The sequence below is a fragment of the Panthera leo genome, chromosome D1 (assembly GCF_018350215.1).
Source record: "Panthera leo isolate Ple1 chromosome D1, P.leo_Ple1_pat1.1, whole genome shotgun sequence".
NCBI lineage: Eukaryota > Metazoa > Chordata > Mammalia > Carnivora > Felidae > Panthera > Panthera leo.
In genome coordinates, this window is record NC_056688.1 from 109,245,653 (window position 1) to 109,272,550 (window position 26,898).

Here is a 26,898-nt window from a genome sequence, read left to right on the forward strand (position 1 = left end):
GCCTGGCTGGCTCAGTCGGATAGAGCATGTGACTCTTGATGGCATAAGTTAGCCCCATGCTGGGCATAGAGCCTACTTAATTTTTAAAAATTGGGGGCATCTGAGTGGCTTAGTCAGTTGGGTGTTCAACTTCAGCTTAGGTCATGATCTTGTGGTTTGTGGGTTCGAGCCCTGCATCAGGCTCCATGCTGACAGCTTAGAGCCTGGAGCCTGCTTCAGATTCTGTGTCTCCCTCTTTCTCTGACCCTCCCCTGCTCATGCCCTGTCTCTTCTCTCTCTCAAAATAAATAAACATAAAAAAAAATTTTTTTCTTGGTGTGGGGGCACCTGCGTCAGTTAAATGTCTGACTCTTGATTTCAGCTCAGGTCATGATCTTATGGTTCATGGGTTTGAGCCTCACATCAGGTTCCATGCTGATGGTGCAGAGCCTGCTTGGGATTCTCTCTTTCTCCCTCTTTCTCTGTCCCTCCTCTGCTCATGTACATGCTCGCTCTCGCTCTCTCTCTCTCTCTCTCAAAAATAAATAAATACTTTTTTAAAAATTTAATTTTTTAAAAAAAGGCAGGAGCTAAGTCAAGCTGGGTGCTGGTTGCATGGGTGTCTTATTATTTTTTATAACCCATGTATTACATTGTTTATGACCCATATGTTATAACCTAATATATATACTATATATTTTGTGTATGTGAAATAAAAAAAAAAGTGATGGTAATGCTTTCTCTGTCCACAGCTCAAATGAGACAACCAAATGAGAAATACTCGCTTCACTTTACTGGGCACTTACTATGAGCTAAGCCCTTGATCTACATTTCTCACATATTCAGCACAGTAACACCACGAGAGAGCAGATACTGTCCAGGGCTGGGCACAGTTGGCTGCAGCCCCTGGCAAAGCCCCATGGATGCAGGGGAGGTGCACTGATTCTTCCTGCCTTCCCACAGGTGTTGAAGTCCACGGGAGATGTGGCCGGAGGCCGGGCCCTGTATGAGGGGTACGCAGCAGTCACTGATGCACCCCCTGAGTGCTTCCTCACCCTCAGGGATACCGTGCTGCTCCGCAAGGAATCTCGGAAGCTCATCGTTCAGCCCAACACTCGTCTTGAAGGTAACAGACTGCTGAGCCTCCTTTGATGGGGGGCCATTCAGGGCCCCATTAGAGACGAGGCCTGGAACCAATCCCTGGGCTCAGGCTACCTGAAGTGACTCCTGCCTCTCTCCCTCCCTGCCATAGTCAAACCCCAGGCCAAAACCCCAGGCCAAACCCCAGACCAAACCCCAGGCCAAAACCTCAGCATCTACCACCTCCCCGCTACACACACGGTTGTGCTGCTTATAAGACAGTGACTGGAGGTTTGAGGAAGGCCAGCAGAGCAGGGGCTAGTGAAACAGACAGACTTCAGGCTTATGGGAGGCCAGGAATAGTCCTGGAGAATCAGGCCTCTCGGTGCCTGGGGATGAGGAGAGGTCAGGGCAGGCAGTGAGTTGGAACCCTGCAGGCTGGTGGAACTCTGGGGACAATGTGACTCTGTAGAGCCCAGCAGAGAGATCAGCAGCCCCATGGTCCCTCTCCCTCCTCAAATGATAATCCTGTTTCCAGAAGCCTTGACCCTGTCTGCACTGCACTTGTACCTGTTGTGTTAGAGGCCCCTGGGGTCCCAGCCCTCTGCTGCATTCACTTTCCGCTCCCCTCCTGACCCATCGTTCCTGACTCCTGTCACATGAGTTAGTGCCATACCGTGGTTACCACATGAGCTTCAGAGCTGTTCTGTGACCTTGGCCTATCATTTAACCTCTCTTGGCTTGGGTGTCTTCAGTCATAGAGCCAGTGTTGGTTGTGTGCTGACGCTGTAGTAAACCTAAATTAAGTACTCTCTTCAAGCTCTTAGTGCTTTCCTTGGATTAACCCTTTAAATCCTGACCATAGCAGTGCCTGGCTGGCTCTTGAGGTCATGAGTTCAAGTCCCACTTTGGGCATAGAGCTTACTTAAAAAATAAAATAAAAATAAATCCTCACACCATAACCCAATGAGGTAGGTATTACCCCCGCTTTACAGTTAAGAAAACAAGCACAGAGACTAAATTGTTCAAGGCTTACAGCTCTTTACTGGAAGAACCAAGAGCCGAATTAAGAGCGCTCCTCACTACCATAGTCATGGGCAGTCGTGGAGGCTAAATGAAGTTATTACCTCCGACTGGCAAGGAAAACACATTTAAGAGGCTTATTTCCAACTCTTCACGCTGCACTCCAGAGGCTCCAGGGGATTTGGCCCGGACCCCTAGCAGGCCTCTGGGACCCCTCTTCCCTGACTCACTGGCCTCCAGGTTCATGGCCTTTCCATTTCTCCAGCCCCCTGAGCTTGCCCCGCTGCCATAGCCTTTGCGCTCAATGTTTCCCCTGCTGGGTACAGTCCTCCCCCGATCTTTGGTTGGTCCTTCTTGTCATTTTGGTCTCTGTTAAAATGGCACCTCCTGGGAGAGGCTGTCCTTGACCCCTCAACCTAAAGTGATTCCTTCATGCACTGTCACTCTCTGCTATTTTCCTTGTCTGCCTTGCCTCCATGTCAGCGAAAATGGCATATCCCCAGCAAGTAGCTAGTATAGGGCCTGGCACACCGGAGCTGCTCAATGCATGTCAAGTGAGTAATCATGCCAGACACATAATAAATGCTCACTACAACAGCATTGCTCTGCTTGTCCAGCCCTATGTGGGCCCTTGGGGATGGAGCAATGAATCAGACCCAGGCCCTTGCCTCAAGAGTTCACAGTCCATTAGGAATAAGGCCTAGAGAGAAATGATCACACCCAGGGAGTGTTAATAAGCACCCAAGAGGCCCAAACGGTGATCTGAACACTTAGAGAAGGTCACATTCACCTTCAGGGGAATCGGTGAAGCTTCTGGGGAGGAAGTGGTTAAACTAAGCCTGAAGAGCAGGTTGGATTTTCAAAGATACGGTGGTGGTGGTGGTGGTGACTAACTTTTGAGGACTTTTATGTGGTAGTCACTGGGTAAAAACTTCCTGTGATTAACTCCCAGCAACCCACTGAGGAAGTTATTACCCCTGTTGAGGCACAGAGGAGCTGTGTATTTGTCTGAGGTCAACAGTTAGTGGGTGGCGGAACCAGGATTTGAACATGGGCTGTCTGAACCCAAAGCCTGTGGTATTAGCTACATACACCCCACAATGCCACAAGAGCACAACAAGGTTCTATGAGTGGTAAAGCATTGGAAGTATGTTGGAGGGAAATTCTTCCCATGAGTATTCAGGGGACCCCCAGAACAGCCCGTGAGTTAAATGGGTGCCCTTTTAACTCTGCTGGGTTCAGAGATAACGATGCTAGTGATACCTAGCACTTGTTGGGCATTTACTCCATGCATTATCATATTTATCTTTTCATTTTAGAGAGAGAGTGCACAAGTGGGGGAGAGGGGCAGAGGGAGAGAGAGAGAAAATCTTAAGCAGGCTCCATGATTAGCATGGAGCCTTAACTGACATACAGTTAAGCTTGTTTTCTTAACTGTAAAGTGGGGGTAATACCTACCTCATTGGGTTATGGTGTGAGGATTTATTTTTATTTTATTTTTTAAGTAAGCTCTATGCCCAAAGTGGGACTTGAACTCATGACATGGGCGCAATCCCATGACCCTGGGATCATGACCTGAGCAGAGTCAGATGCGCAACCGACTGAGCCACCCAGGTACCCCTGTGCATTGTTGTATTTAGTCACCATAGCTTCTTGAGAGAAGAGGTACTATGCTCATTCCCATTTTATAGATGAGGAAAGTGAGGCTTAGAGAGCTTGTGAAATTTTCCCAAGGTCCCACAGTAGTCAGAGATGAAGCAGTTGCTGGACTGTAAGCTTTTGGAGGTCAAGGACTATCTGTTTAACCTAACATGGCACTAGAGTATATACTCATTAAGTGAATGAATGAATGAATGAGTGAATGAGTGCAGCAATTTATTGACTACTCCCCCTTTAACACTTCCTTCTTAATAAAGTTATTGACTCTCCCCCTTTAGATTAGAGTCAATTTATTGACTACTCCCCCTTTAACACTTCCTTCTTCATAGAGTTATTATAAGGATTAAATTAGATAATAAAACACCGAGCACGATTCTTGGCACCTGGTAACTACCTGCTTCTATGATTATGATTATCTGCTTCCCTATTAAGACCTTTCCCTGTTGCTGTTTTTTTTTTTTTTTTTTTTTATCCTCCTCCCCAGGCTCAGAAGTGCAGCTCCTCGAGTATGAGGCCTCGGCTGCTGGTCTCATCCAATCCTTCTCTGAGCGCTTCCCAGAGGACGGGCCCGAGTTGGAGGAGATCCTCACCCAACTGGCCACAGCTGATGCCCGGTTCTGGAAGTGCCCCAGTGAGGCCCCATCTGGCCAGGCTTGAGACCGATTTATGCAGCTCCTCCCTCAACTCCATCAAACCACGTGTATGCTAGGGGAGGAGCAGGAGCTCAGACCTTGGTGCTACCTCAGCCGAGGGTGGTGACACTAACCTCTTCCATTTGTCAGCACTTTCCAGTTTACCAAGTGCTTCTCCTGTGTTAGCTCATTTGATCTGCACTGCCCTTGGTAGAGTGGGCAAGGCCAGGCTCCTTATTCTGCTTCCCAAGTGAGGGAATGGAAGTTGTGAGAAGTGACCTGTCTAGATCCTGCAGGACTCAAAACCTCTCCCAATCCAGTGCTCTTCATGTATTACTTTTATAACCAGAAAAATAAATATTAGAAACAACCACCATCTTTGTGATCTGTGTGAATCCTTGCGTTTGCCTCACTTCTCATTTGTTCCCAGGAGGGTAATGGGAGCCCTGGGGAAGGGAAGGAAGGTCAGTTTTAGGCTCCCCTCTACAATAGGATTTTGATATCACCTCTAGATGGTACAAGACAAACACAAAGAGGAACATAGAACCATTTTTGCAGTCCTCCTTTGTGGCATTTCCTGTATTTTAAAATATTACAGGAGGGGCGCCTGGGTGGCCCAGTCGGTTAAGCATCTGACTTCAGCTCAGGTCATGATCTCGCCATCCGTGAGTTCGAGCCCCGCGTCGGGCTCTGTGCTGATGGTTCAGTGCCTGGAGCCTGTTTCCGATTCTGTGTCTCCCTCTCTCTCTGACCCTCCCCCCCGTTTATGCTCTGTCTCTCTCGGTCTCAAAAATAAATAAACGTTAAAAAAAATTAAAAATAAAATAAAATATTACAGGAGACTAAAAACTATAGAAACTCTCAACGTCAGTCAATCCTAGGATTTAATCTCTTAACCCCGTGTTTTGTTTCTCCGAGCCCAGACCGCTAGAGTAAGATGGGAAGAAAGGACATAGAATCTTTCCAGCCCGGTTAACCATGAGGATGAAGAGGGTAAGCAGTTACTCTCACTGCTCATAAACACTAGAAGGGCTTCCCTCCAGGCCTTGAGGCCAGAGGGTCCTGTCAATAGCCTAGAGATTCAGCGCCCCCAAGTTCTAGCTGGGAAGGAGCAAAGGTAAAACCTATGAGCTGGGACCAGAGACTGCGCCTCAGCAGGCAGAAACTCAACCGAGTGCAGCGTCTGCCGCACGGTGACCTCCCTGCCCTGGGCCGGAAAGCTGAGTGCCCGGAACCTTTGTACGCGCGCTTCCCCGAGCCCGGGAGTTATTGGGCGTTGCGCGGCGGCTGGCCGAAGCCGGTTGCCAAGGCGACGTCTGCGAAGATGGCTGCTACGTCTTCGTCTGATTCCGACTGCGGCCGAGCTGAGAGGTGAAGGCCGGGGTCTTCGAGGCCTCCTTTCCTATAAATGTAAAGAGGGGGTCTTGGGCCCTGGGATCTGGGCACCTGCGGTTCTCGGAAGGCACCGGGTGTCCTTGAACGGATTTTAGGGATCAAGTAGGGAAACTGAGGCGCAAGGAGTGAATATGCGTGTGTGTGACTCGGGGTCACTCAGGGAGCCTGTGGTGGAGCCTGGACTTGGACCCAGAGGTTCTGTATCCCCATTTCAGAGCGCCCTACACACTTCACTCTGAGACTAGCCCCCTCAAAGTTTTCTTACTCTCCCTTGGGACTCAGCGCCCAACTCTTTCCCTCCTCTCCCAGCAACGAGGCCAGTTCGAAATGGCTGGACGCACACTACGACCCCGTGGCCAACATCCACACCTTTTCCAGCTGCCTGGGTGAGTCTCTGGGACCAGGAACCCCTGCTTCTGGGTGTGGGGGGTGGGGTGGGGTGGAGGGGTCAAATAATGGTTCTGTAGTGAAGCCTCAAAGCTTCTGAAACCCCGGTTTATGGCCCTTTTGTGTTTTCCAGCGCTGGCAGATTTGCATGGGGATGGGGAGTACAAGGTAAGCATATCCCCTCAGCTGAAAGAGAATTGGGGGGTGGGGAGATATCAGAAATGAGGTTTCCTGATGGCTCCAAAGGAGTTCAGCGTAATCTGGAGCTCATGTACCCTGAAAAAGTACATTTCGTGTTAAGTTTTATTTTTATGTGGACAGTGAAGAGAACTTGTTGATTTCAGAATACAGACTGCAGAAAGCAAAGCAGAACAGAATGCTGCTGGGGATTCTACCAACACAAAGCCTCTTAATTTTGTTAACTTGACATAATTCCTTGCTGGAAGGGCACATCCGTTGGTTGGGAGTGGGGCATTGGAATCTGGAGAGCAAGTAGAAGGGAGGGAAGAGAGAGCTTTATGTTTATTAAAAGAGCAAGGGGCATCTGATTGGCTCAGTCGTTGATGTCCGACTGTTGTTTTTGGCTCAGGTAGTGATCCCAGGGTCGTGGGATGGAGTCCCACCTAGGGCTCTGCACTGAGAGTATAGCCTACGTGGGATTCTCTCTCTCTCTTTTTCTGCTCCCTCCACCGCTTGCATGCTCTCCCTCTCTCTAAAATAATAAATAAATAGGGGCGCCTGGGTGGCTCACTTGGTTAAGCGTCCGATTTCAGCTCAGGTCATGATCTCATAGTTCATGGGTTTGAGCCTCACGTCAGGCTCTGTGCTGACACCTCAGAGCCTAGAGCCTGCTTTGGATTCTGTGTCTCCCTCTCTGTCTGCCCCTTCCCTACTCATGCTCTGTCTCTGTCTCTCAAAAATAAGTAAACATTAAAAATTAAAAATATATAATGAGCATAGATTTTAAGATTAGCCATGAGTTACTAATTATTGAAACTGGATGGTGAGTATGTGGGGATTCATTATATTAATCTCTCTGCTTTTGTATATGACTGAAAACTTTAATAAAAAGGTTAAATTGTAAGTTTAATAAAAACATAAAGATAAGTAAAATATAAATAAATAAATTTTAAAATTAAAGGTACAGGTTTTTAAAAGGTTGAGAAATATTTTGGGCTTAAAGTGGGTTAACATATATTGAGTGTCCATTTCTGGACTAGACCCTCTTTGAACATTTTCACGTACATATGTACATACATACATATTATTCCCAATTTGTTAATGGGAAAATAGATTCAGAGTGAGTAAGCTTAGTGAGTTTGTAAAAAGTGGCAGACCTGGGTCTGGTTGCATTCCCAGTCATGTGTTTGTTCCACTATGGCTCAACCATGGGCACTGAACCCACAGTGGGCATGTTATTTGGGCAGTTAGAAGATAGGTCTGGAACCCTACCCTTCACGGAGAGTACAGGAGAATTCGGTGGACATATGCCCCCAATTCCTGTCCTTAAAGCATTCTGCAACTTGGCAAGTGTGCAGTGAACCTCTACTGTGTGTCAGGCATTGTGCAGACACTAAAGTCAGAAATGAATCAGGGGGTGCCTGGGTAGCTCAGTCGGTTGGGCATCGGAGCGGCTCAGGTCATGATCTCACAGTTCGTGAGTTCAAGCCCCACATCGGGCTCTGTGTTGACAGCTCAGAGCCTGGAGCCTGCTTCAGATTCTGTGTCTCCCTCTCCTTGCCCTTCCCCTGTTCACACTTGGTCTCTCTCTCAAAAATAAATAAAGACTTAAAAATTTAAAAAAAAAAACTATGCTTAAAAAAAAAAAAAAGAAATGAATCAGTACACAGTCGGGAAGAGATACAGACACTGCCCTTAATTTATCCATAGATATGGAGTGAATACCTAGTGTGTGCTTGGCACTGGATTTATAGCAGTGAAAGGTATAGAAATCACAGCTCCAATAACTAATGTGAAATATTCGATGCTTTTGTGAAATAACTTTTAAGAGCTAGTTTGTTGATTCCCAGAATCTAGCCCAGTGCCTGGCACAAGTTGGGTACTTGGTAAATTTTTATGGAGTAAACAAAAGGATGTTAAAATTGAATATATGGAAAGTATTATGGGAGCAGCAGGGAGAGAATAGTGAAATCTATCCGGAGGCACCAGGAGGCAGTAACATGTGAACTGGGTGTTGAAGGATGAAAGAAATGTATCAAGAAGGTATGGAAGAGGGGAGGGGGGAAGCATTCCAGTCAGAGGGAACAGCACAAGTAGAGGCACAGAGACTTGGAAGTTTATAGCATATTTTGAAAGAGTAAATTTGAAGTTAGAAAGTAAAAGCCAATAAAAGTAGTAGTTAAGGGGCACCTGGGTGGTTCATTAGGTTCAGTGTCCAACTCTTGATTTTGTCTAAGGTCAGGATCTCATAGTTTGTGAGTTCAAGCCCCGAGTCGGGCTCAGTGCTGTCTGCTTGGGATCCTTTCTCTTTCCATCTCTCTCTGCCCCTCCCCTGCTCACGCACACTCAAACTCTATAAATAAGTAAGTAAGTAAGTAAACTAGTAGTCAATACCACTGGTTTAGACTCAGACAGACCTAGATTCCAGTCCGAGCTCCGCCACTTGCTTGAGTGACTTTTACCTAACATCTCTAAGTTAGGTAAATTAGTTACCTAACATCTCTAAGTCACAGCTTCCCCATCTGTGCAATGGGGCTAATAATAGTACCTATCCCATGAGTTGTTGAAAGGATTAAATGAAAGGATGCATGTAGTGCCTGCACTACATGCACACTGTACATTCTGTACACACTGTACACACTGTACACACTGCTCCTGGCACACTGTACATTCTCAGAATCCAGATGTTCTGTGGCAGCCCCCATCCTGGCTGGAGAATAGCATAGATTGGAAGGTGATGGAAAACAGGTTGGAAACCAGATCAGAGAGGCCTTGAAGGCCTCACTTGGGAGAATGGGCTTGCTTGGCAGACACGGTAGCTTGGAGGATAGTTTGGAGGGTGGAAAAGAGAGACCGGGGAGCTTGGTTCTTCTCTCTGTCCACAGAGCACATCCTGTCTGCATGCATGCTTGTGTTCTCTTCCCATTCGGAAGCCAGGCTTCAGAGGCCCAGATATGAGTTTCCAGCACCTCACTGACTTTAGCCACTGTCCACTGTCTAGAATAGTGCCTGGTATGGAGCAGGCTCTGAAGAAGTGATTCCCAAATGAATAACGAAAACATCATCTGCCACCTACTCCTTACTAGCCTTTACCAGGTTGCTTAATTCATTACCTCATTTGATTTTCACTACAAGTGTCATGAGATAGATATTCCCATTTTGCGGGTAGGAAAACTGAGGCTCAGGAAGTTTAATCAACTCTCCCAAGGTCATATAACTTGCAAGCCTTTTTGCAGAGTCTCCTTGCCCCACACCTTTGGTGCATTGATACAGGAGTGAATGAATGTGCACTGGCAAAAAGGCTAAGCCCAAGAAGGGGGTCAGTGGAGAGGTCTTTAGACCCTGAGCCTGGAATAAGCCAGCCTCTTTCTACAGCTGGTGGTGGGGGATCTTGGCCCAGGTGGGCAGCATCCCCGCCTGAAGGTGCTCAAAGGACCCACAGTGCTGACTGAAAGCCCATTACCTGCACTGCCAGCTGCGGCCGCCACCTTCCTTATGGAGCAACATGAACCCCGGACACCAGCTCTGGCACTCGCTTCGGGCCCTTGTGTGTATGTGTATAAGAATCTTAGGCCCTACTTCAAGTTCAGCCTGCCCCAGTTGCCGCCAAACCCCCTGGAACAAGATCTTTGGAACCAGGCCAAGGAGGTAAGTGATGTCGGGGATGGGAATGAGAAGGCAAAGATGGCCGCCACTGAGTCATCCTCATTCCCTGCCTGCCTCTGGAGCTCACAGACTTAACCTTATTCCCTTGCTGTCACAGGACCGGATTGACCCCTTGACGCTGAAGGAGATGCTGGAAGGCATCCGGTGAGAGCCCACTTTCCCCTTCATATGTCTCCCATCCCTCCCTTAACCCCCCACCCCTTCTCCTTCATCCCATGCTTGGTCTGAACCCCAGGGCCCTGTTCCTCGACTAAATCTGCCACGATTGCCCCTCTCCTTTCAGGGAGAAGGCAGAGGTGCCTTTGTCGGTACAGTCACTCAGGTAAGGGCCCTGTGGAAGACCGGGTCTCCAGAAGCTCCAGGGGGAGGGAGTGGCTGTGGAATGGCCTGTGGAGGGAAGTAGGCCCAGGGCATGCAGGTGCCAGTTCTCTGTGTGTGCAGGTTTCTACAGCTGGAGCTGAGTGAAATGGAGGCATTTGTGAGCCAGCACAAATCCAAGTCCATCAAGCGGCAGGTAATGGCCCTTCGCTCTTTGTTTCCCTGTAAAAAAGGTGGGCAATTTTTTTAAAGACCTCATAACATCAGTGGTAAATTCTACAACCAACCCCCACTAGTGTCACTTTATAGTTTCCTTTCCAGCCCCTACCACACGTAATGGTCACAAAGCGGCAGGGCCTTACGTTTCCAGTCAACAGTGGCAGCTTTGAATTAACATATGTAGTTACAGAACTTTACATACCTTTTCTTCTCTTAAGAGTAAAGATAACATATTTTCATTAGAGAATAAAGAGAAGTATAAAGGAGAAATGACTATAATCTTACTACCCAGTGGTACTCATTCTTACCATTTTGGTACATTTTCTTACAAATATGCTTTATAATTTGTTTTCCTTGAGTATGTAACATTATATCTTGAGCATTTAAACAGTCTTTAAGAACTCCATTCTTGGGGCGCCTGGGTGGCTTAGTCAGTTGAGCATCCGACTCTTGATTTCAGCTCTGGTCATGATCCCAGGGTTGTGGGATCAAGCCCCATGTTGGGCTCTGCACTGAGCGTGGAGCCTGCTTGAGATTCTCTCTCTCTCTCTCTCTCTCTCTCTCTCTCCCTCTCTCCTCTCCCTCTCCCTCTCCCTCTCCCTCTCCCTCTCTCCCTCCCCCTCTCTCCCCCTCTCCCTCTCTCCCCCTCTCCCCCTCTCCCCCTCTCTCCCTCTCTCCCTTTGCCCCTCACCCCCATTTGTTCTCTTTCTCTCTCTAAAATAAATTTTTAAAAAAGGTTTAAATTTAAAGAAAAGAACTCCATTCTTAATGGCCCCTTGATTATTTCCTTAATTGTCAATTATTTCATTCATAGTTTATGTAACTGTTCACATGCAGGTCATTAGCTAAGAAATGTATCCCTTTTGTTCACTTCATATTTTTCTTAATTATCATTTTAATGGTTTTATTGATGAACCTGTTCAGTAAACTCTAGTGATTCCTGACCTAGGGGCTGACCTTCAGTCCCATCCCAGAGCTGTTCTCTGCATTTTTGAAAGCCTCATGGGAACCTTCCACTTCCTGTAGAAGCCACTTGAGCCAACACATTGGCCAACGCATGCCTCAGCTTTTGGCTAGCCTTAGACCAATTCTGTGGGAAATATTGTTGTCTCCTGCTGATCAGCAGCTTAAATCCACTGTTGTCGGTATCTTTGAGTACGTATAAAATCATGAAATGAATTAATTATTGCTTCAAAGATGCAGTTTAGGGGAGTGAGGCAATCTTTCCAAGATATATGTCATAGCTATATAATTGGGAACCATTAACATCCATGTTTCTGTAACCTTTTTCTTTCCACTAGGCATTGAGAATGATTCCTCTTTTTTAATCTTAAAGATAATCACATGGGTTGCGTAGGTGGCTCAGTTGGTTGAGTGTCTGATTCTTCATTTTGGCTCAGGTTATGATCTTACCGTTTGTGAGATCAAGCCCTGAGTCAGGCTTTGTGCTGACAGCACAGAGCCTGCTTAGGATTCCCTCCCTCTCTCTCTGCCCCTCCACTGCTCATGCATACTCTCTCTCTCTCTCAAAATAAATAAAAATAAACATTAAAAAAAAAGACACAATGAGCAGTTTTATCCAGAGAAAATTTTGGTCCTGCTAAATTATTTTCATAGGACAAATTTCTAAAAAAGGGATCATCCTCTTCTCTTTTAAAAGTTTTCTCTCCAGGGGCGCCTGGGTGGCGCAGTCGGTTAAGCGTCCGACTTCAGCCAGGTCACGATCTCGCGGTCTGTGAGTTCGAGCCCCGCGTCAGGCTCTGGGCTGATGGCTCGGAGCCTGGAGCCTGCTTCCGATTCTGTGTCTCCCTCTCTCTCTGCCCCTCCCCCGTTCATGCTCTGTCTCTCTCTGTCCCAAAAATAAATAAAAAACGTTGAAAAAAAAAAAAAAAAAAAAGTTTTCTCTCCAGGGGAGCCTGGGTGGCCCAGTCGGTTAAGCGTCCTCAGGTCATGGTCTTGTAGTTCATGAGTTCAAGCCCCATGTCAGTCTAAGCTCTGTGCTGACAGCTCAGAGCCCAGAGCCTGCTACAGATTCTGTGTCTCCCTCTCTCTCTCTGCCCCTCCCCCGCTCACACTCTGTCTCTCAAAAATAAATAAACATTAAAAATAAATAAAAAATAAAAGTTTTCTCTCCAATCACAATTATAAAAGGAACATGTGCCCACTGTAGAAATTCTACAAAAGCACAATGAAGAAATTAAACATTACCTGTGATTTCATTGTCCAGATAGAACCAATTTGAATAAATATGAGTTTCGCCTGCCAGCATGTTCTTTTTTATTCATATGTTTTTAAACGAGGATTATACTAACATAACATTTTACCCATTTTTTCTCTGAATACATTAGAAGTGTTCTCTCTGTCGTTGAATCTTCTTTTAAAAGTGTGATTTTTCTTTAATGACTATGTGGTTTTTGATCAGATGGAAATTTGTAATTGACTTAAACAGTTCTCTGTTGTTAGAAAGTTAAGTTTGTTGCTGGGGCACCTGAGTGGCTCAGTCGGTTGGGTGTCTGCCTTCGGCTCAGGCTCATGGTTCGTGGGTTCAAGCCCCACACTGGGCTCTGTCCTGACAGCTCAGAGCCTGCAGCCTGCTTCGGATTCTGTCTCTGGCTCTCTCTGTCCCTCCCCGGCTTGTGCTCTGTCTCTAAAATAAATAACTATCAAAAAAATTTTTTTGAAAAAAAAAAAACTTAGGTTTGTTGCCATAAATACTTTTGTACATAAAACTTACATCACATCTCTGATACTCTTCCTCCTCCTTTGCTCTCTTTCTTCCCTCCTGTGGTGTCCTTGGGGTATCTGTGGGGATGGTGGGTGGGGACCCCCTGGCTGACTCCTGGAGTTCTTCTACAGACAGTCATCACCACCATGACCACCTTGAAGAAGAACCTGGCTGACGAGGATGCTGTTTCCTGCCTGGTGCTGGGCACTGAGAACAAGGAGCTCCTGGTGTTGGACCCGGAGGCCTTCATCATTTTGGCCAAGGTCAGTCAGTATGGGGCCAGGCCCTTGGCACAGCTGAGGCCCAGGCTGCATTCCCTCCCTCTACTCCCTCCCCCATCTCCTGCCCCTAGTTCTTGGTAATACACATTGTAGAAAAATTATAAAATGTAGATGAGCATAAAGAAAAAAGTATATGTCCAAAAATACCACCACCCACAATATCTACTATTAAAGTTTTGGCATGTCTTTCTGGACATTTTTATATTGAGACACAGATATATAACTCATAAATACATTTTTTTTTGCAAAAACGGCTTTGTGGTAAGGATCACGTAACCTCTTTTCACATACTAGGAACTCATCAGTGTCTTTCTATATCTGTATAAAACCACATTAGCTTCTTTAAAGGCCACACAACATCCATTATATAAATGGACCATAATTTATTTACCTTATCACTCACTGTATGTTTACATTGTTTTCAGTTTTCACTACTGTCAGCACCAGTGCAGTAGGCCTCCTTGCCCAAACCCCTGTGCATGTTTATCTAAATACGTCTTTAGGGTACATTCCTAGAAGTGGCATAGTTTTGTCAAAGGTATAGACAAAACTGTTGCTGAGTTTCCCTCCGGGAAAAGTATACAAAAACTGTGACCAGCAGGGTGACAATGAGGAGATTGGGACTTTGGACAAGGAACCAACTCACAGGCGTTATTTCAAGGTAGGGAAAGATGGGCACCAGAAAAATTGGGATGTTTGAGCCTCTCCTTTGCAGATGAGCCTACCCAGCGTCCCCGTCTTCCTGGATGTTTCTGGCCAGTTTGATGTGGAGTTCCGGCTTGCTGCTGCCTGCCGCAACGGGAACATCTATATCCTGAGAAGGTAACTGCATCGTGGTCTGTGGGGCCAGAAGGAACATTCAGAAACCGGCTGGTTTCAGGGGCTTTGGGGCTGGTATTTGGGAGTGGAAAGAGCTGGGAACTTGGCTAGGAAGGTGAGCTCACGTGCATAGGGGGCCACCTGCAGGCTTGTGTGATGAGCAGGCAAAGTGAGAGACTGGGTAAGGTGGCTGTAGCACGTGAGCAGTGCAGTCAGTGATGGGAAGAAACAAAAACAGCCTCCCATTTGCTGTATTGCTTTATAGGTATGTGACACTTCTTTATGCATTAGGCTGATAATCATTTTCTAATTAAAGAAATATTTTGGAGGACCTACCATGTTTTAAGCATTATATAAAGCATAGAGGATGTATTGCTAAATGATATAAACTAGGGGCGCCTGGGTGGCTCAGTCGGTTGAGCTCCGACTTCGGCTCAGGTCACGATCTAGCGGTCCGTGAGTTCGAGCCCTGCATCGGGCCCCTGTGCTGACAGCTCAGAGCCCAGAGCCTGTTTCAGATTCTGTGTCTCCCTCTCTCTGACCCTCCCCCGTTCATGCTCTGTCTCTCTCTGTCTCAAAAATAAATAAACGTTAAAAAAAAAATAAATGATATAAACTAAACATAGGCCCTGCCCTCAGGGGAAGACAGATGTTAAAGTCAACAAAGCAAGATGTATTTTGAATTGGATGCATGCTTTGGAGGAAAAATGCAAGCTCAGTGGGCAAAAATAATAGGGCCAAGGTGATCAGTGAACACCTGTCTATGGAGATAATTTGGAAGGTTAAGAAGGAGCCAGTTATTCCAAAAGTGGGGAAGAAGTGTTGTAAGCAGAGAAAACTTAAGCAAATTCAAGATAGAAAAGACATTGCCATGTGCTCCTCAAACTTGATGGGCAGGGGGGAGGGTGGAAAGAGATGTGTGCAGACCAGGCATGGCCTGTTAGGACATGATAAAGATTTTGAGTTTGAAAACTCTTATGGGGTTTAATCAGAAGAATATTATGAGCCGTTTATATTTTTAAGAGATTACTCTGCTGGGTGGAGAGTAGATTGGAAGGAGGACCAGAGACCAGAGGGAGGCTCTCGGATGGGTCATCAGATGGGATATGATCATCTGATGGCCATCATATGAAGAAAGGGGAGCCATAGCCTGTGATTAGTAGGCAGGAATTACCCCTCCTTTCTTGATAAGAGAAAGATTTAGAAGCTGGGAAACTGAAAACAGTGCATCTACACATAGCAGACTTCTCATGCATTTCTGATAAATTGCTACACTGCCTAAGTCCAGTGGCACTTCACCTAACCTAAGTACACTCACTGTAAACCATTAAATGCCAGGTTATCACACAAATCACTGTAGTAAAGGCAGCAGGGAGACTGGGAAAGAAGACACACTTCACGTTATCCAAGGTCACACAGCTGCTAAGTGGTAAACGTGGAAACAATACTATGGTCATCTACTTTGGGGCCAAGGTTCCTTCAGGGATAGTCTGTGGGGCTTAGAAAGAGGAGTGTCGGCCAGGGAAGGCGAGGCTTGGAGAGGCTCTGGAGCTTGGAGAGTGTGTCTTTATTCCACAGAGACTCCAAGCGCCCCAAGTACTGCATCGAGCTGAGCGCCCAGCCTGTGGGGCTTGTCCGGGTACACAAGGTCCTGGTGGTGGGCAGCACCCAAGACAGCCTGCATGGCTTCACCCACAAGGTGTGGCCTTTGGGCAAGCATCACCCCCCAGCCCCTCCATGTATGTGTCTCTGGTCCCCCTTAGCAAGCGATTCCTTCTGGTGTCTCTTTCCCTGCAACTCCAGCCACCCCTTCTTTCCACGCTGTGTCCTGAACGCTCCCAGGGTAAGAAGCTCTTCTCTCCCAGGGTAAAAAGCTGTGGACAGTGCAAATGCCAGCAGCCATCTTGACCATGAATCTCCTGGAGCAGCACTCCCGGGGCCTGCAGGCCGTCATGGCTGGGCTGGCCAATGGAGAAGTCCGCATTTACCGTGATAAGACCCTGCTCAATGTCATCCGCACCCCGGTGAGCTGCTGACTCCTCTTTGTTCTGGTCCCACCTCTGGGGCTTCTTAGCTGCCTCTCCTGATCCCCACCCGATGCCCTTGACTTTTGATGTATCTCAGAAACATTTGTTGAGCATCTCATGTGCACAGCCCATGTGGGGGATAAAACAATGTCTAAATCCTGCCTTCAGGGAATTTATAATTTAAGATGACAGCTAGCCAGAGACACCGCTAATTCAAATACAAGCAAGTCTAAAGCGGAACAAAGTACTGAAAAAGCACAGAGGGGCCTAGCACCTGGGGGTGGTGGTGAAGGATAAATGGGGGTGGAACTCACAAGCCATTTCATAGCAAGTGACAGTTCCTCTGGGCCTTGAAACAATTTGCCAAGTGAATACATAAAGAATATTCCAGACTGAAAACAGCATGAACAAAGGCTGAGAGGCATGAATGTTCTTGATTAAGGAATACAGGTGGCTTGAGGAATTTGGATTAGAGTTTTTCAAACATAAGTTGTGGGTCATTAAATTAATTTAACGGGCCACAACCAGCAACATAAAAAAGAAAGCTCAGAGGGGGCACCTGGCTGTCTGGGTAGAGCACGTGACTCTTAATCTCAGGGTCGGAAATTTAAGCCCCACATTGGGCGTGGAGCCTACTTAAGAAAAGAAAGAGGGGCACCGGGATAGTTCAGTCAGTTAAGCGTCCAGCTTCAGCTCAGGTCATGATCTCACAGTTCGTGGGTTCGAGCCCCACATCACGCTCCATGCTGACAGCTCTGAGCCTGGAATCTGCTTCGGATTCTGCGTCTCCCTCTCTCTCTACCCTTTGTCTGCTCATACTCCGTCCCTCTCTCTCTCTCTCTCTCTCAAAAATAAATAAGCATTAAAAAGGAAAGAAAGCTCAGGTTATATCACATGTGAAACATGTGTATGTGTAAAGTTTGAGAGCAGTTGGTTTGAACTATAGGCCTGCTGTAGGGGTGGGAGGAGGGTAAAGAGGAGAGGGACAGTAAAGGGAGGTTGGAGTCTGATGTGGAAGGCCTTAAGTTGTTCTAACCAGGAGGACAAAAGCCATGGGAATTTTTTTGGCAGAAAATAGACACGATCCTGTTTATATTTTTGAAAGGCATCAGTGTGAAGGACAGATTAAGGAGAAAGACCAGGCTGGGGACCTGTTAGAAAGGTGACCCCAGAAGCCCAATGACATTCAGTCTGGAACTGTGACTGCGGCAGTGAGATTGGATGGGAGATGAGAAATAGAGGAAATATGTCAGAGGCAGCATTGCCCCAGGCCTTACCTCACATCTCTTTATTATATCATATCTGGGGTCTCCCAGCCTTATCACTCCACCCCAGTCTTGCTCTCCTCTCCATGGTATTTTCCCAACTAAGTCCTGGTGTCTCCACCACAGGATGCAGTGACCAGCCTTTGTTTTGGCCGGTATGGACGGGAAGATAACACCCTCATCATGACCACACGAGGTGAGCAGACTTAGACCTGGCAAGAGTTTTAGAGTTAGACGCAAAGGTGACAGGCTAGATCCTAGGAAAGAAGATGTGGACGTGAAGCATAGGCAGGTCTGGGTTTGGGAAACAAGGCTTGTAGACACATGTACTGTCTGAGGCCAGCTCATCAGCAGTTTGGTTTCACTTCCCAGGCGCCAGTGTCTCCAGTTCACCCCAGTCTCCTCAGTGTCTGAGGAGACATCACAATATTTAATCAACATTTATTATGTTAATTAACTATTAACATCACAATAGTTAATAAGTAACTACTGAATGAACGGATGGATAGTAGGACATTAAAACATCCTTTATTCCTTCTAGATACCCAGAATCTCAGCAGGACGACAAACATGGACAGAATTGGGTCTATAATGAGGCAGATTGTTTGGGGAGGAAAGAATGGGAATGTAGGGTAGAACTGGGGAGGACAGATCTGTTTCTGTCTGTCCACTTCCCTAGGCGGTGGCCTGATTATCAAGATCCTGAAGCGTACGGCAGTGTTTGTGGAAGGGGGAGGTGAGGCGGGCCCCCCACCAGCCCAGGCCTTGAAACTCAACGTGCCCCGAAAGACCCGGCTTTATGTGGATCAGACGCTGCGAGAGCGGGAGGCTGGCACCGGTGAGTCTCAGGCCAGGTCCTGCCTCTTCCTTCTCCATTGCTCTAAAGCAGCAAGAACTGGGTGAACCCGCCTGGGTGCCCCAAGCACTGGGCAACCAGGCAGCTTTCCTGCCTCTGGAAGTCCAGAGACAGCCTGGGAGGTGTCCCCTGCTTCCAATAACTGCCTCAAGGTGGGAGATCCCGTGGGTGAGGGCACATGCCCTTCGAATGCAGAGGGGAGAACACTTGCTTCTAGATGCAGGAATTCTCATGAGAGAAGCTGAATTTGACCAGGGTTCTTCCTTTTCCTATTCAGTTTTTCTTGCTCTTTCATTCATTCTTCCCTTCATTCAGTACCCAGGATTATGCCAGGCCTTGTGCCAAATGCCTTGAAATAGGTTTAGACCCCTACCTTAGGAACTCAGTCTACCTTGCTAATTTCACATGCGTGACAGATGTAGAAGAGGTCTCTGCAAAGGGCTGTTGAGACTCACAAGAGTGAGGAAGTTTGCCTGGGCGCCTGGGAGAGGCTTTAGAGAGAGGTGACACTGGACTTCACCCTAAAATGATTATAAGTCCAGCAGCCAGAGAAGGATAGGGAAGGGAGATTCAGGCAGAGGCGTGAGTAGAGTCACAGGATCCTACCTGGATTTAAGTGGCATCTTCCACGTGGTCGCGGGTGTAGTGCAGGAAGGCCAGGGGGGCCAGAGCAGGGGCTGGAAAGGCAGGGCAGAGCTGGCTCCGAAAGGGCCTGGAGTGCAAAGCTAAGATGTTTGGTTGATTCTAGGTAGTGGGGGCTGGGAAAGATGTTAAGCCGAAAAATACAGTGACTCGACCAGCTCTGTCTTATAAAGGGACCTTACTGATAGTTTTAAAGGGTAAATTAGAGGATAAAAGAGCTAGCAGGCTGTTGTAGCTGAGAGAATCCAAGAGAAACAATTGAAACATTCAAGAAATAATTAGGAAGTTCTCTAAAGTGACCAAATGTAAAATATGCAAAATTCAATAATTTGGTATATACCAAGTTGGAAAATCCAAAGTTTCCATTCACAATGGCAACAAAATCCCTAGAAAATGTCAGTCTAAGAAAGAAAGTTATAAAACTGCTCTCAAGAACGTAAAAGACCATCTGAATATTTCAATGATGAGACTCTCAGGGTAGCAAGACCTAATGCTTTAAAGCTGCTGATTAATTAACAGCTTCTAAAATTAATCTAGGAACATAGCAACGTTACAGTGAAAATCCCTATAGGGTTTATTTTGAGGACTTGACCAGTTGATTTTCAGTAAATCTAAGAAATTGGGGGATGGAATTTAAGAATGAGGGGACCTCTGGGGTGCCTGGGTGGTTCCGTCAGTTAAGCATCCAACTCTTGATTTTGGCTCAGGTCACGATCTCATCATCGTGGGTTTGAGCCCCTCATCAGGCTCTGGGCTGATGGTGCAGAGTCTGCTTGGGATTCTCTCTCTGCCCCTTCCACCACCCCCCCCCCCCCCGCAAATAAATAAACATTAAAAAAAAAAAAAAAAAGAATGAGGGGACATAGCCTCTCAGCAGAAGGAACTATATGAACTAGAAAGCTGTAGGAATTAGCAGCTGTGGTGTGATACAGAGATTGATATCGATCCAGGGCACATTTAGAAAGTCCGGAAACAGACCCTCGTGTATGGGAAAAGTCAGTTTATGTTAAAGGTGTTGTTTCAAATTAGTGGGGAAAGGAAAGCCTGTCCAAAAAACATAATTGGGACTGCATGCTTCTAGAAAAAAGAAGTTAGAACTCTGCTTCGTACCAAACACAAAAATGAATTCTGAGTAAATTAAAAATAAGTTGTAAAAGTACTAGAGGAAAAAGGAAAGACTAATAGACGGGCTAACAGGCTAACGTCCAGACATGAGACCTCTGAGGGGTGGGAGGCGCCTGACACGCGTGGAAGGGCGAGGACCAACTGGCAAGCCAGCGTGCTAAGCCTGGAAGAGGGTCCCGGGGGAACGAAGAGGGCATGGGCTCTGGAGGCGGCTTTGAGGAAGAGTCCTCAGACCTTGGCAAATGAGTAACCGTGAGAGGTGAGCCTGGGCACGTTGGTGGATGGGGACGCAGTGACGGAGTCGGGGGAATGACGTGCGTGTCCGCGGTGTTGAGTTCGAGGTGTCGATGGGACGTCCGGGTGGTGACCATCAGGCAGCTGGAAGCAGGACTGAGAGTGGACGTGGGCCTGGTCCTGAGCGGGGCACTGCAGCCTCGGTAGTGACAAGTCCCCACCCTCAGGAGCTCGAAGCTGTTCCTCAGTGGAGTGCTCACAGCCGGGGCAGGGCATAGAGGAAGAGGACCAAGGACAAGACTTAAGGGAACACTAGCCCTTAGGGTGAAATCGAAGGAGCCATCCCGGAGAGGGGGGTTGTGCAGTGGTAGGAAACCAGAAAGCAGGAGGCAGCCAGCGTGTGGCCCACAGCGTCCAGTGTCACCGGACCGAGGCCAGGCTATTGCACCTTGGTCCTCCCTTTCCCACGTTCCCAGCTCCTGCGGCCCCTGCCTTCCTCTTATGCTGTCTGAACAGCAGCCTGCGCAAGACACCCTCTCCCCTGCCTCTGCCCCCTCCTTCCCTCCTTCCCTCCGACACCAGCCCTTTGTGCACCTCTCCTCAGCCATGCACCGGACCTTCCAGACCGACCTCTACCTGCTGCGCCTCCGGACTGCCCGCGCCTACGTGCAGGCCCTTGAGTCCAGCCTGAATCCTGTATCTGTGACAGCCCGGGAGCCCCTCAAGCTGCACGCTGTGGTGAGCACCCAGGGCTAGGGGGCAGTCAGGCCACCTCAGGGCCAGAGGGGCAGAGGGCAAGGGTGGGTAGGAACCCCTCAGCCCCAGAGCCAGTTCTGAGCCCACTAGGCCTTGTGCCCCCTTCTCCCCTCCCAGAGGCCCAGAGACCAAGTGTCTGTCTTCCTGTAGGAGAGTGCTCTCTCTCCTCCCCTCTGCTGTGCTGCCTCTTCCCCTCAGCGGGCCGTGGAGTGGGCCACACTCTCCAGCTCCTTCAGCCCATGCCGTGCCTCAAAACAAGCCCCCGCATTTGGGGCAGGGCACACAAGTAGTCACCTTGGGACATTTCTTCCCAGGACTGGAGGGACTCTGACGGCTACGGTACAAGGAAGAAAGCTGTTTGTTTCAGTAACTGTGGGCAGCCTGGGGCCTAGGACTGCCTGCTACAGGGAAGGGAAGTCCTGAGACGTGCACGGGAGGAGGAGACCCTGCACTCAGACACAAGAAACCTCAAGGTCATCTGGGCTAGATGGGTCCCAGAGGCGTGCTGTCTGACCCAAATGGGTTTCCAATTTCTCTTTCCCTAAAGGAAGTAGATAGATAGAGGGAGAGGCTACAAAGCAACTGAGAATGAAAGGCAGGAACATGAAATCCCTGTGCCTACCCTAGGGTGAGAGTGGGAGGAAGTCAGATCCTGGGAAGAGAGCAGCAGGGACAGTGGTGAGGCCATAGGTGGGAGCTGGGCTTTCATCTCTGGGCCAGCTCTGCCTCTGACCAGCTTCCTGAGCAGTCTACGTCAAGCCCCTTCCCCCACTTGGCCTTTGCTGATCCCTGTACAAACAGGAACTAGCCTCTGGCCTTCCGAGGGGCCTTTTGAGGGGCAGGACGATACATTAGAGCAGTTGGCAGAGAGTAACTCGAGAACATTGATGACAAAGCAGGAGGACAGGGCCAGGGCACGTGGGATTCAGTGCCCAAGGCCACTGTTCCTAAGGGCTTCCTCCACCCACCCCACCTTCTCCACAGGTTCAGGGCCTGGGTCCCACCTTTAAGCTCACACTTCACCTGCAGAACACCTCAGCAGCCCGACCCATCCTGGGGCTGCTGGTCTGCTTCCTGTACAACGAGGTGCTCTACGCCCTGCCCCGGGCCTTCTTCAAGGTACTGGGCTGCCCCACTGAGACATGGATTGAGGAAGACCAGGCTGGGGCCTGATTAGGTGCCCACAGAGCCCTAACAGGTCAGTGGTGAGGGAGCTGGCAGGTGGCCACAGCCACAGACCAGGCTGGGGTATGGCAGGGTCCTCCCCTGGGGAGAATGCCCAAGACCTGCCTTGGCTGCTTTTCTCCCGGCCTGAGAGAGGTCTCAAGGAGCCACACAGAAGGTTCTAGGAGAAGAGCCAGAACCCAGAGCCCATCCTGCCTCGCAGCCATGCCTGCGGTGGGAATGGGAGCCTCTTTCTGCCCCAAGGAAAATTTTCCACAGAGTGAAGGGCCTAATTTCCCCCCCAGATCCAATTTGATCCTAAGTTGGGAGGACCAGAGGCTGAGAAAGACTCTGGGATTGGTCTGAGTTTAATCCTGGACATACATGTGGTCCTCGAGCGTCCACTCCCCTCACTGAACCCATATGCCCTGTGAATGGGCCCATCAGCCCCACCCGCCCTGCCAGGCCTGTGCTGAATTCAGCTGCTATAGCAGGTGTGAGAGTGCTTTGGAATCTGCCAAACACTGTCCAGGCATGAGAGCTGATTTCCTTACCTGTCTGTCCCCAAACCCAGGTCCCCTTGCTGGTGCCAGGGCTCAGCTACCCACTAGAGACCTTTGTGGAGAGTCTCAGTGACAAGGGCATCTCGGACATGATCAAGGTAGGTCGCCCACTGTTGGTACCACGTCGGGGAGACAGAGTGAGGTGGACAAGGCCCCCACATGGCTGCCAGGTCCGGGTGGGTGTCTGCAGCCTCCCCATCCCCTTTGACAGAGCCCTGGTGGCCTGTCACGGGGACCAGTGCAGACCAGGCTGGGCTTGGCCTTTGCAGGGAGCAGGAAGTAAAGGGGGCATGCCCCTACTGCCACGGCACTTCCTCCGTAGGTGCTGGTGCTTCGTGAAGGCCAGAGTGCACCCCTCCTGAGTGCCCACATCAACATGCCTGTGAGCGAGGGGCTGGCAGCCGCCTGACCCCTGGACTGGTGTTAAAGCCCCTGTAGAATCGGGACCAGGAAGTTTCAGCCGCTTCCACTCAGCTGGGCAGAGTCAATGGCCCAGTCCCCGAGCAGCAGTATGTTGGGGTCACGGTTTCCTTCTCCTCTCCTAAGTGTCCCCTTTCTCACCACCCTGACTGCTGGGTGACTGATAGCAGCAGGTCAGTGAGTACCCAGGAGGTTCAGCTCCTTCCCCCTCAGGAAAACCCAGGCATTTGCCCACCGGACTACTGCTGCCCTTCATCCTCCCCACTTTTGTCCAGAAATCACCCCCAGGGCTGAAGGAAGATCTCTGAAGTGGTCAAGGTGAGATGAGGGGGCTCGGGCCCAGCCTTCTCCTTTGCTGCTTTCTGTAGGCACATTACTCCTGGGTTGCTGCAGGCCCAGGCCAGAATTGGCCACGGCCTGGCCTGGGGTAATCAGAGGCTTTTCTTGGGTGAGACTGAGTCCCCTGTTGCTCCCTGGGGTTCCAGAGGCTTGTCTGATGCTGGTCAGATTACAGGCAAAACACATGCTCTGATTTCTCCTTGTGAGCCAAACAAGGGAGCCTAGGGAGTAGTTGCCTCCCCACAGGGGCCTTTCCTGAAATCTTGGGCTCAGCCAAAGTCTCAGGCCTGTGATGCTCCATGAAGATCGCCAAGGGAGGAGGTGGTGCCAGGAAAGCATAGGGCGCCCATGCCAGGAGCTAGTGGCCCCAGCCCCCACCGGGCTTCTGAACACCACACAACTGCCGCTCCTGACTTTGTCGCTCGTGTCCAGAAAGAGCGTCCCAGGAGAGGAAGGCTCAGTTAGAGCACAAGTGGGGCTGGGGTGCGCAGGAGAGGCGTTTCCGGGCCCTGGGGAGGTGGCACAGGAGGCAGAAGCCCAGAACTGCTCTTCTGTGCCCTGGAGCCCAGATCAATCACATAAGTGGAAAGTTTACTGGGCAGTGGCATTAGCTGGAAAGGCATGGACCAGAGGTGTTGAGTGAGGCTAAAGACTGAGGGAAAGCACATGTTCAGACCACAAAGGCCCTAGACCCACAGTCCCGGACCTCAGTGCCTCGTGAGCCCTGGCCAGTGTTAGGCTGGTGCTACCAGGGCCACCTTGAGCACTTAGGAGCCAGGAACCCTGCTCCCTGAGCACCTGTCTTTTCCTCTGTATGATCAGGTGCAGCCTAGCATATGGTACCTCGGGCTTGTGGGAAGTAACCAAATCCTTCTAGGCTGTAGTTTCCCCACATGTAAAATGAGGCAGTTTGTGACCAAATTGAGCTCTAGCATCCTGTGAGCTTGGCAGCCGCTCTAGAGGAAATGAGGACTCCACTCCAGAAAGGGGGGATTTGACAGGAGTAACTGCAGGGCTTTTGCCCTTGAGACCAAGGGCCCCACACTAACTGCCATGGCCGGGCAATAACCTCTTGTCCAGGACCCCAGCAAGGGATTGGGGTGACACAGCTCTCAGCTCACCCCAAACCCTCCCAAGGAATGCATTCTGGGGCCAGGTTAAGAAAGAATTGGGGTATGGACCAAAGAAAGAGCCCATCCCCCTCCTCTGTGCAGAGCCTGGCCGCTTGTAGACATAGATTAATTGGGTCAGGGTGGTGAAGGGTCTCTAGATCAAGCCAAGTGAGTCACAGTTGGACGAAGCAGGAGGTTTAACCTGCAGAGCTTCCTAAGAGAGCTTGGCAGAGATGGAAAGGCCTGCTCTAGAAGGTAGTAAGCCCCTTATCGCTGGAGCTCTGTCACTGGGGCTGGGCTAGCTCTTCACTGGGCCATATGACCATACAATCTCTTCTTCCCCGATCATGTGATGACTGTGTGAGCTCGGAACACCAAGTCTAGTTTGTAGCTATTCATGATGATGGAAGTGGAGAAGCTTCCTATGCCCAGCACCTAAAGAGAGTTTGTGTGATGTAATACTATGTATCTATTATTAAAAATACATGAACTGCACTGATGTGGACAAGTATACATAAAGCAATATGAAACCAGGAACAGTCATGGTACCCAGTGCACTCACTGGTTGGAGCTCCAGGAGATTGTGTACATTAGGGATGAGGGAAGTTATTATCTTTTAAAAAAGTATTTATCTAAAACCACGTACCTACTTAGTACTATGGAATTAGTTTATAACGAGAAAATTCTCCCCATTCCCCACTACTGCTCCCTTGCTACAATCATTTTCAGTTCTCTTAGCTATTTTTTTAAGTAATCTCTGCATCCAGTGGTGGGGCTTGAACTCAACCCCAAGATCACGAGTCGCATACTCCACAGACTGAGCCAGCCAGGTATCCATTAGCTATTTATCTTAAAAATATGCTTATACTACTCTTGCTTGATTTATCATTCTAGACACTATCTGTTGGGTCCCTATTGTAAAAGGCGAGGCTTTAGCTCTCTTGTGGAGTACTTTGCGCCTTTTCTCCCCAGTTTTTAGGTAAATCAATACTTACTGTTTAGATGGCTGTTTATCTTACTATATGAAAGTTATTCCCTGCAGAGCCAAAATTGGGATATAATTAAATTACCTTTTAATTTTTCATGGAGTTAATAATTGCCTTTTTTTTCCCCCCATTTGGTTAGTTTTCTGTATGTAGCAATTGTTCATTCTTCCCTCATCCATTCTGACAGTTACTTTGTTTTTCTGGATACTTTCCATCATCCCCTGCCTCAGTGAGGACTGTTTGCTCTCTAGAACTACTGCAGACTATTTCTCCTGACTAGAGCCTCTGACTCCTGGACCCCTTCTCTTCATCCTTATAGTTCTTTTACCCCTCATTTGGTGGAGTGTATCCACAGTACTGCCTTTAAAAAGTCACTAGAGTTAAAAAAGTTTAGTACACTGTCTAAAAATTTCTTTATCCCATTCACATACATGTGTGATAGCAGGTCATAAAATTTGAAGTTGAAAATAGTTTTCATGCAAGAAAATCATTTTTACGGCGGTATTCCCTTGTGCTCTGATTTTTGGTAATGCTGTTGAGAAGTTGCATGCCATTTTTGCTCCTGGCCTTCTTGTTCTGAAATGTCAGGACATGACTTACATGTGTGTCGTTATTTGTTGTGCTCTGAGGTAGAAATGTATATCCCTCACTTCTACAAAATTTTGTTTCTTAAGCGATTTCCTCCCATTTTCTCTCTTCTCTCTGGAATTCTCACTAACCGAGCACCTGATAAATGGGAATTCCAGAGAGAACAGGATTGATTGTCTGTTTTTCTTCTCTCTTCTCTCATATTGTCTTTCTATCCTATGTTCTAAAAATTTTTCTTTCAGCTCTTCTCTGGAACTGTTTTTTAAAATTCCACTATTTTAATTCTCAGCTCTTTCTGTTCTGTGGTCAATCTTTAACTATAATGTCTTTGAAAAGATATAGAGGTCACCAAACCATCAGTCAACAAGTGACTTCTATAGACTTATTTCAACATCAGCAGAATACACATTTTTCTCAAGCTCACGTGGAACATTCACCAAGACAGACCACATTCTGGT

At 48.3% G+C, this 26,898-nt stretch overlaps 2 protein-coding genes across 12 annotated transcripts in view; both read left to right on the top strand.

The window, feature by feature from the left end:
- The window catches only part of DPP3 (dipeptidyl peptidase 3), a 35,312-nt gene extending 30,565 nt beyond the window's left edge, over window positions 1-4,747 (top strand). For all 9 annotated transcript variants that reach the window (XM_042905589.1, XM_042905588.1, XM_042905592.1 and 6 more), the window contains 2 exons: window positions 943-1,105; window positions 4,226-4,747. In XM_042905589.1, coding sequence (XP_042761523.1) covers window positions 943-1,105; window positions 4,226-4,398 — 336 coding nt within the window. In that variant the 3' untranslated portion in view covers window positions 4,399-4,747. The remainder of the gene's footprint in view (window positions 1-942; window positions 1,106-4,225) is intronic.
- A 924-nt stretch (window positions 4,748-5,671) lies between these two features.
- Window positions 5,672-25,948, top strand: BBS1 (Bardet-Biedl syndrome 1). Of its 3 annotated transcripts, none has more exons than XM_042905534.1 (17): window positions 5,672-5,744; window positions 6,078-6,154; window positions 6,289-6,323; window positions 9,711-9,983; window positions 10,099-10,145; window positions 10,285-10,323; window positions 10,443-10,515; window positions 13,395-13,526; window positions 14,260-14,366; window positions 15,942-16,062; window positions 16,229-16,387; window positions 17,782-17,851; window positions 18,335-18,493; window positions 21,117-21,250; window positions 22,253-22,387; window positions 23,007-23,093; window positions 23,318-25,948. In XM_042905534.1, exons 1-17 carry the CDS (start codon window positions 5,698-5,700, stop codon window positions 23,402-23,404), a joined length of 1,782 nt encoding a protein of 593 aa, XP_042761468.1. In that variant the 5' UTR covers window positions 5,672-5,697; the 3' UTR covers window positions 23,405-25,948. The 3 variants fall into 3 exon arrangements, with proteins under 3 accessions (XP_042761468.1, XP_042761467.1, XP_042761469.1); XM_042905533.1 differs by having other exon boundaries at window positions 5,688-5,744; window positions 6,051-6,154; XM_042905535.1 differs by lacking the exon at window positions 23,318-25,948 and having other exon boundaries at window positions 5,688-5,744; window positions 6,051-6,154; window positions 22,253-22,466; window positions 23,007-23,090.
- The last annotated feature ends 950 nt before the right edge of the window (window positions 25,949-26,898 follow it).

Bases quoted from the DNA above. Each gene is read 5' to 3' on its own strand.
- BBS1 (XM_042905533.1), top strand. From the start codon at position 5,698: ATGGCTGCTACGTCTTCGTCTGATTCCGACTGCGGCCGAGCTGAGAG. The intron at 6,324-9,710 runs GTAAGCATATCC...CTCTTTCTACAG, and splicing joins ATGGGGATGGGGAGTACAAG to CTGGTGGTGGGGGATCTTGG. The intron at 13,527-14,259 runs GTCAGTCAGTAT...TCTCCTTTGCAG, and splicing joins CCTTCATCATTTTGGCCAAG to ATGAGCCTACCCAGCGTCCC.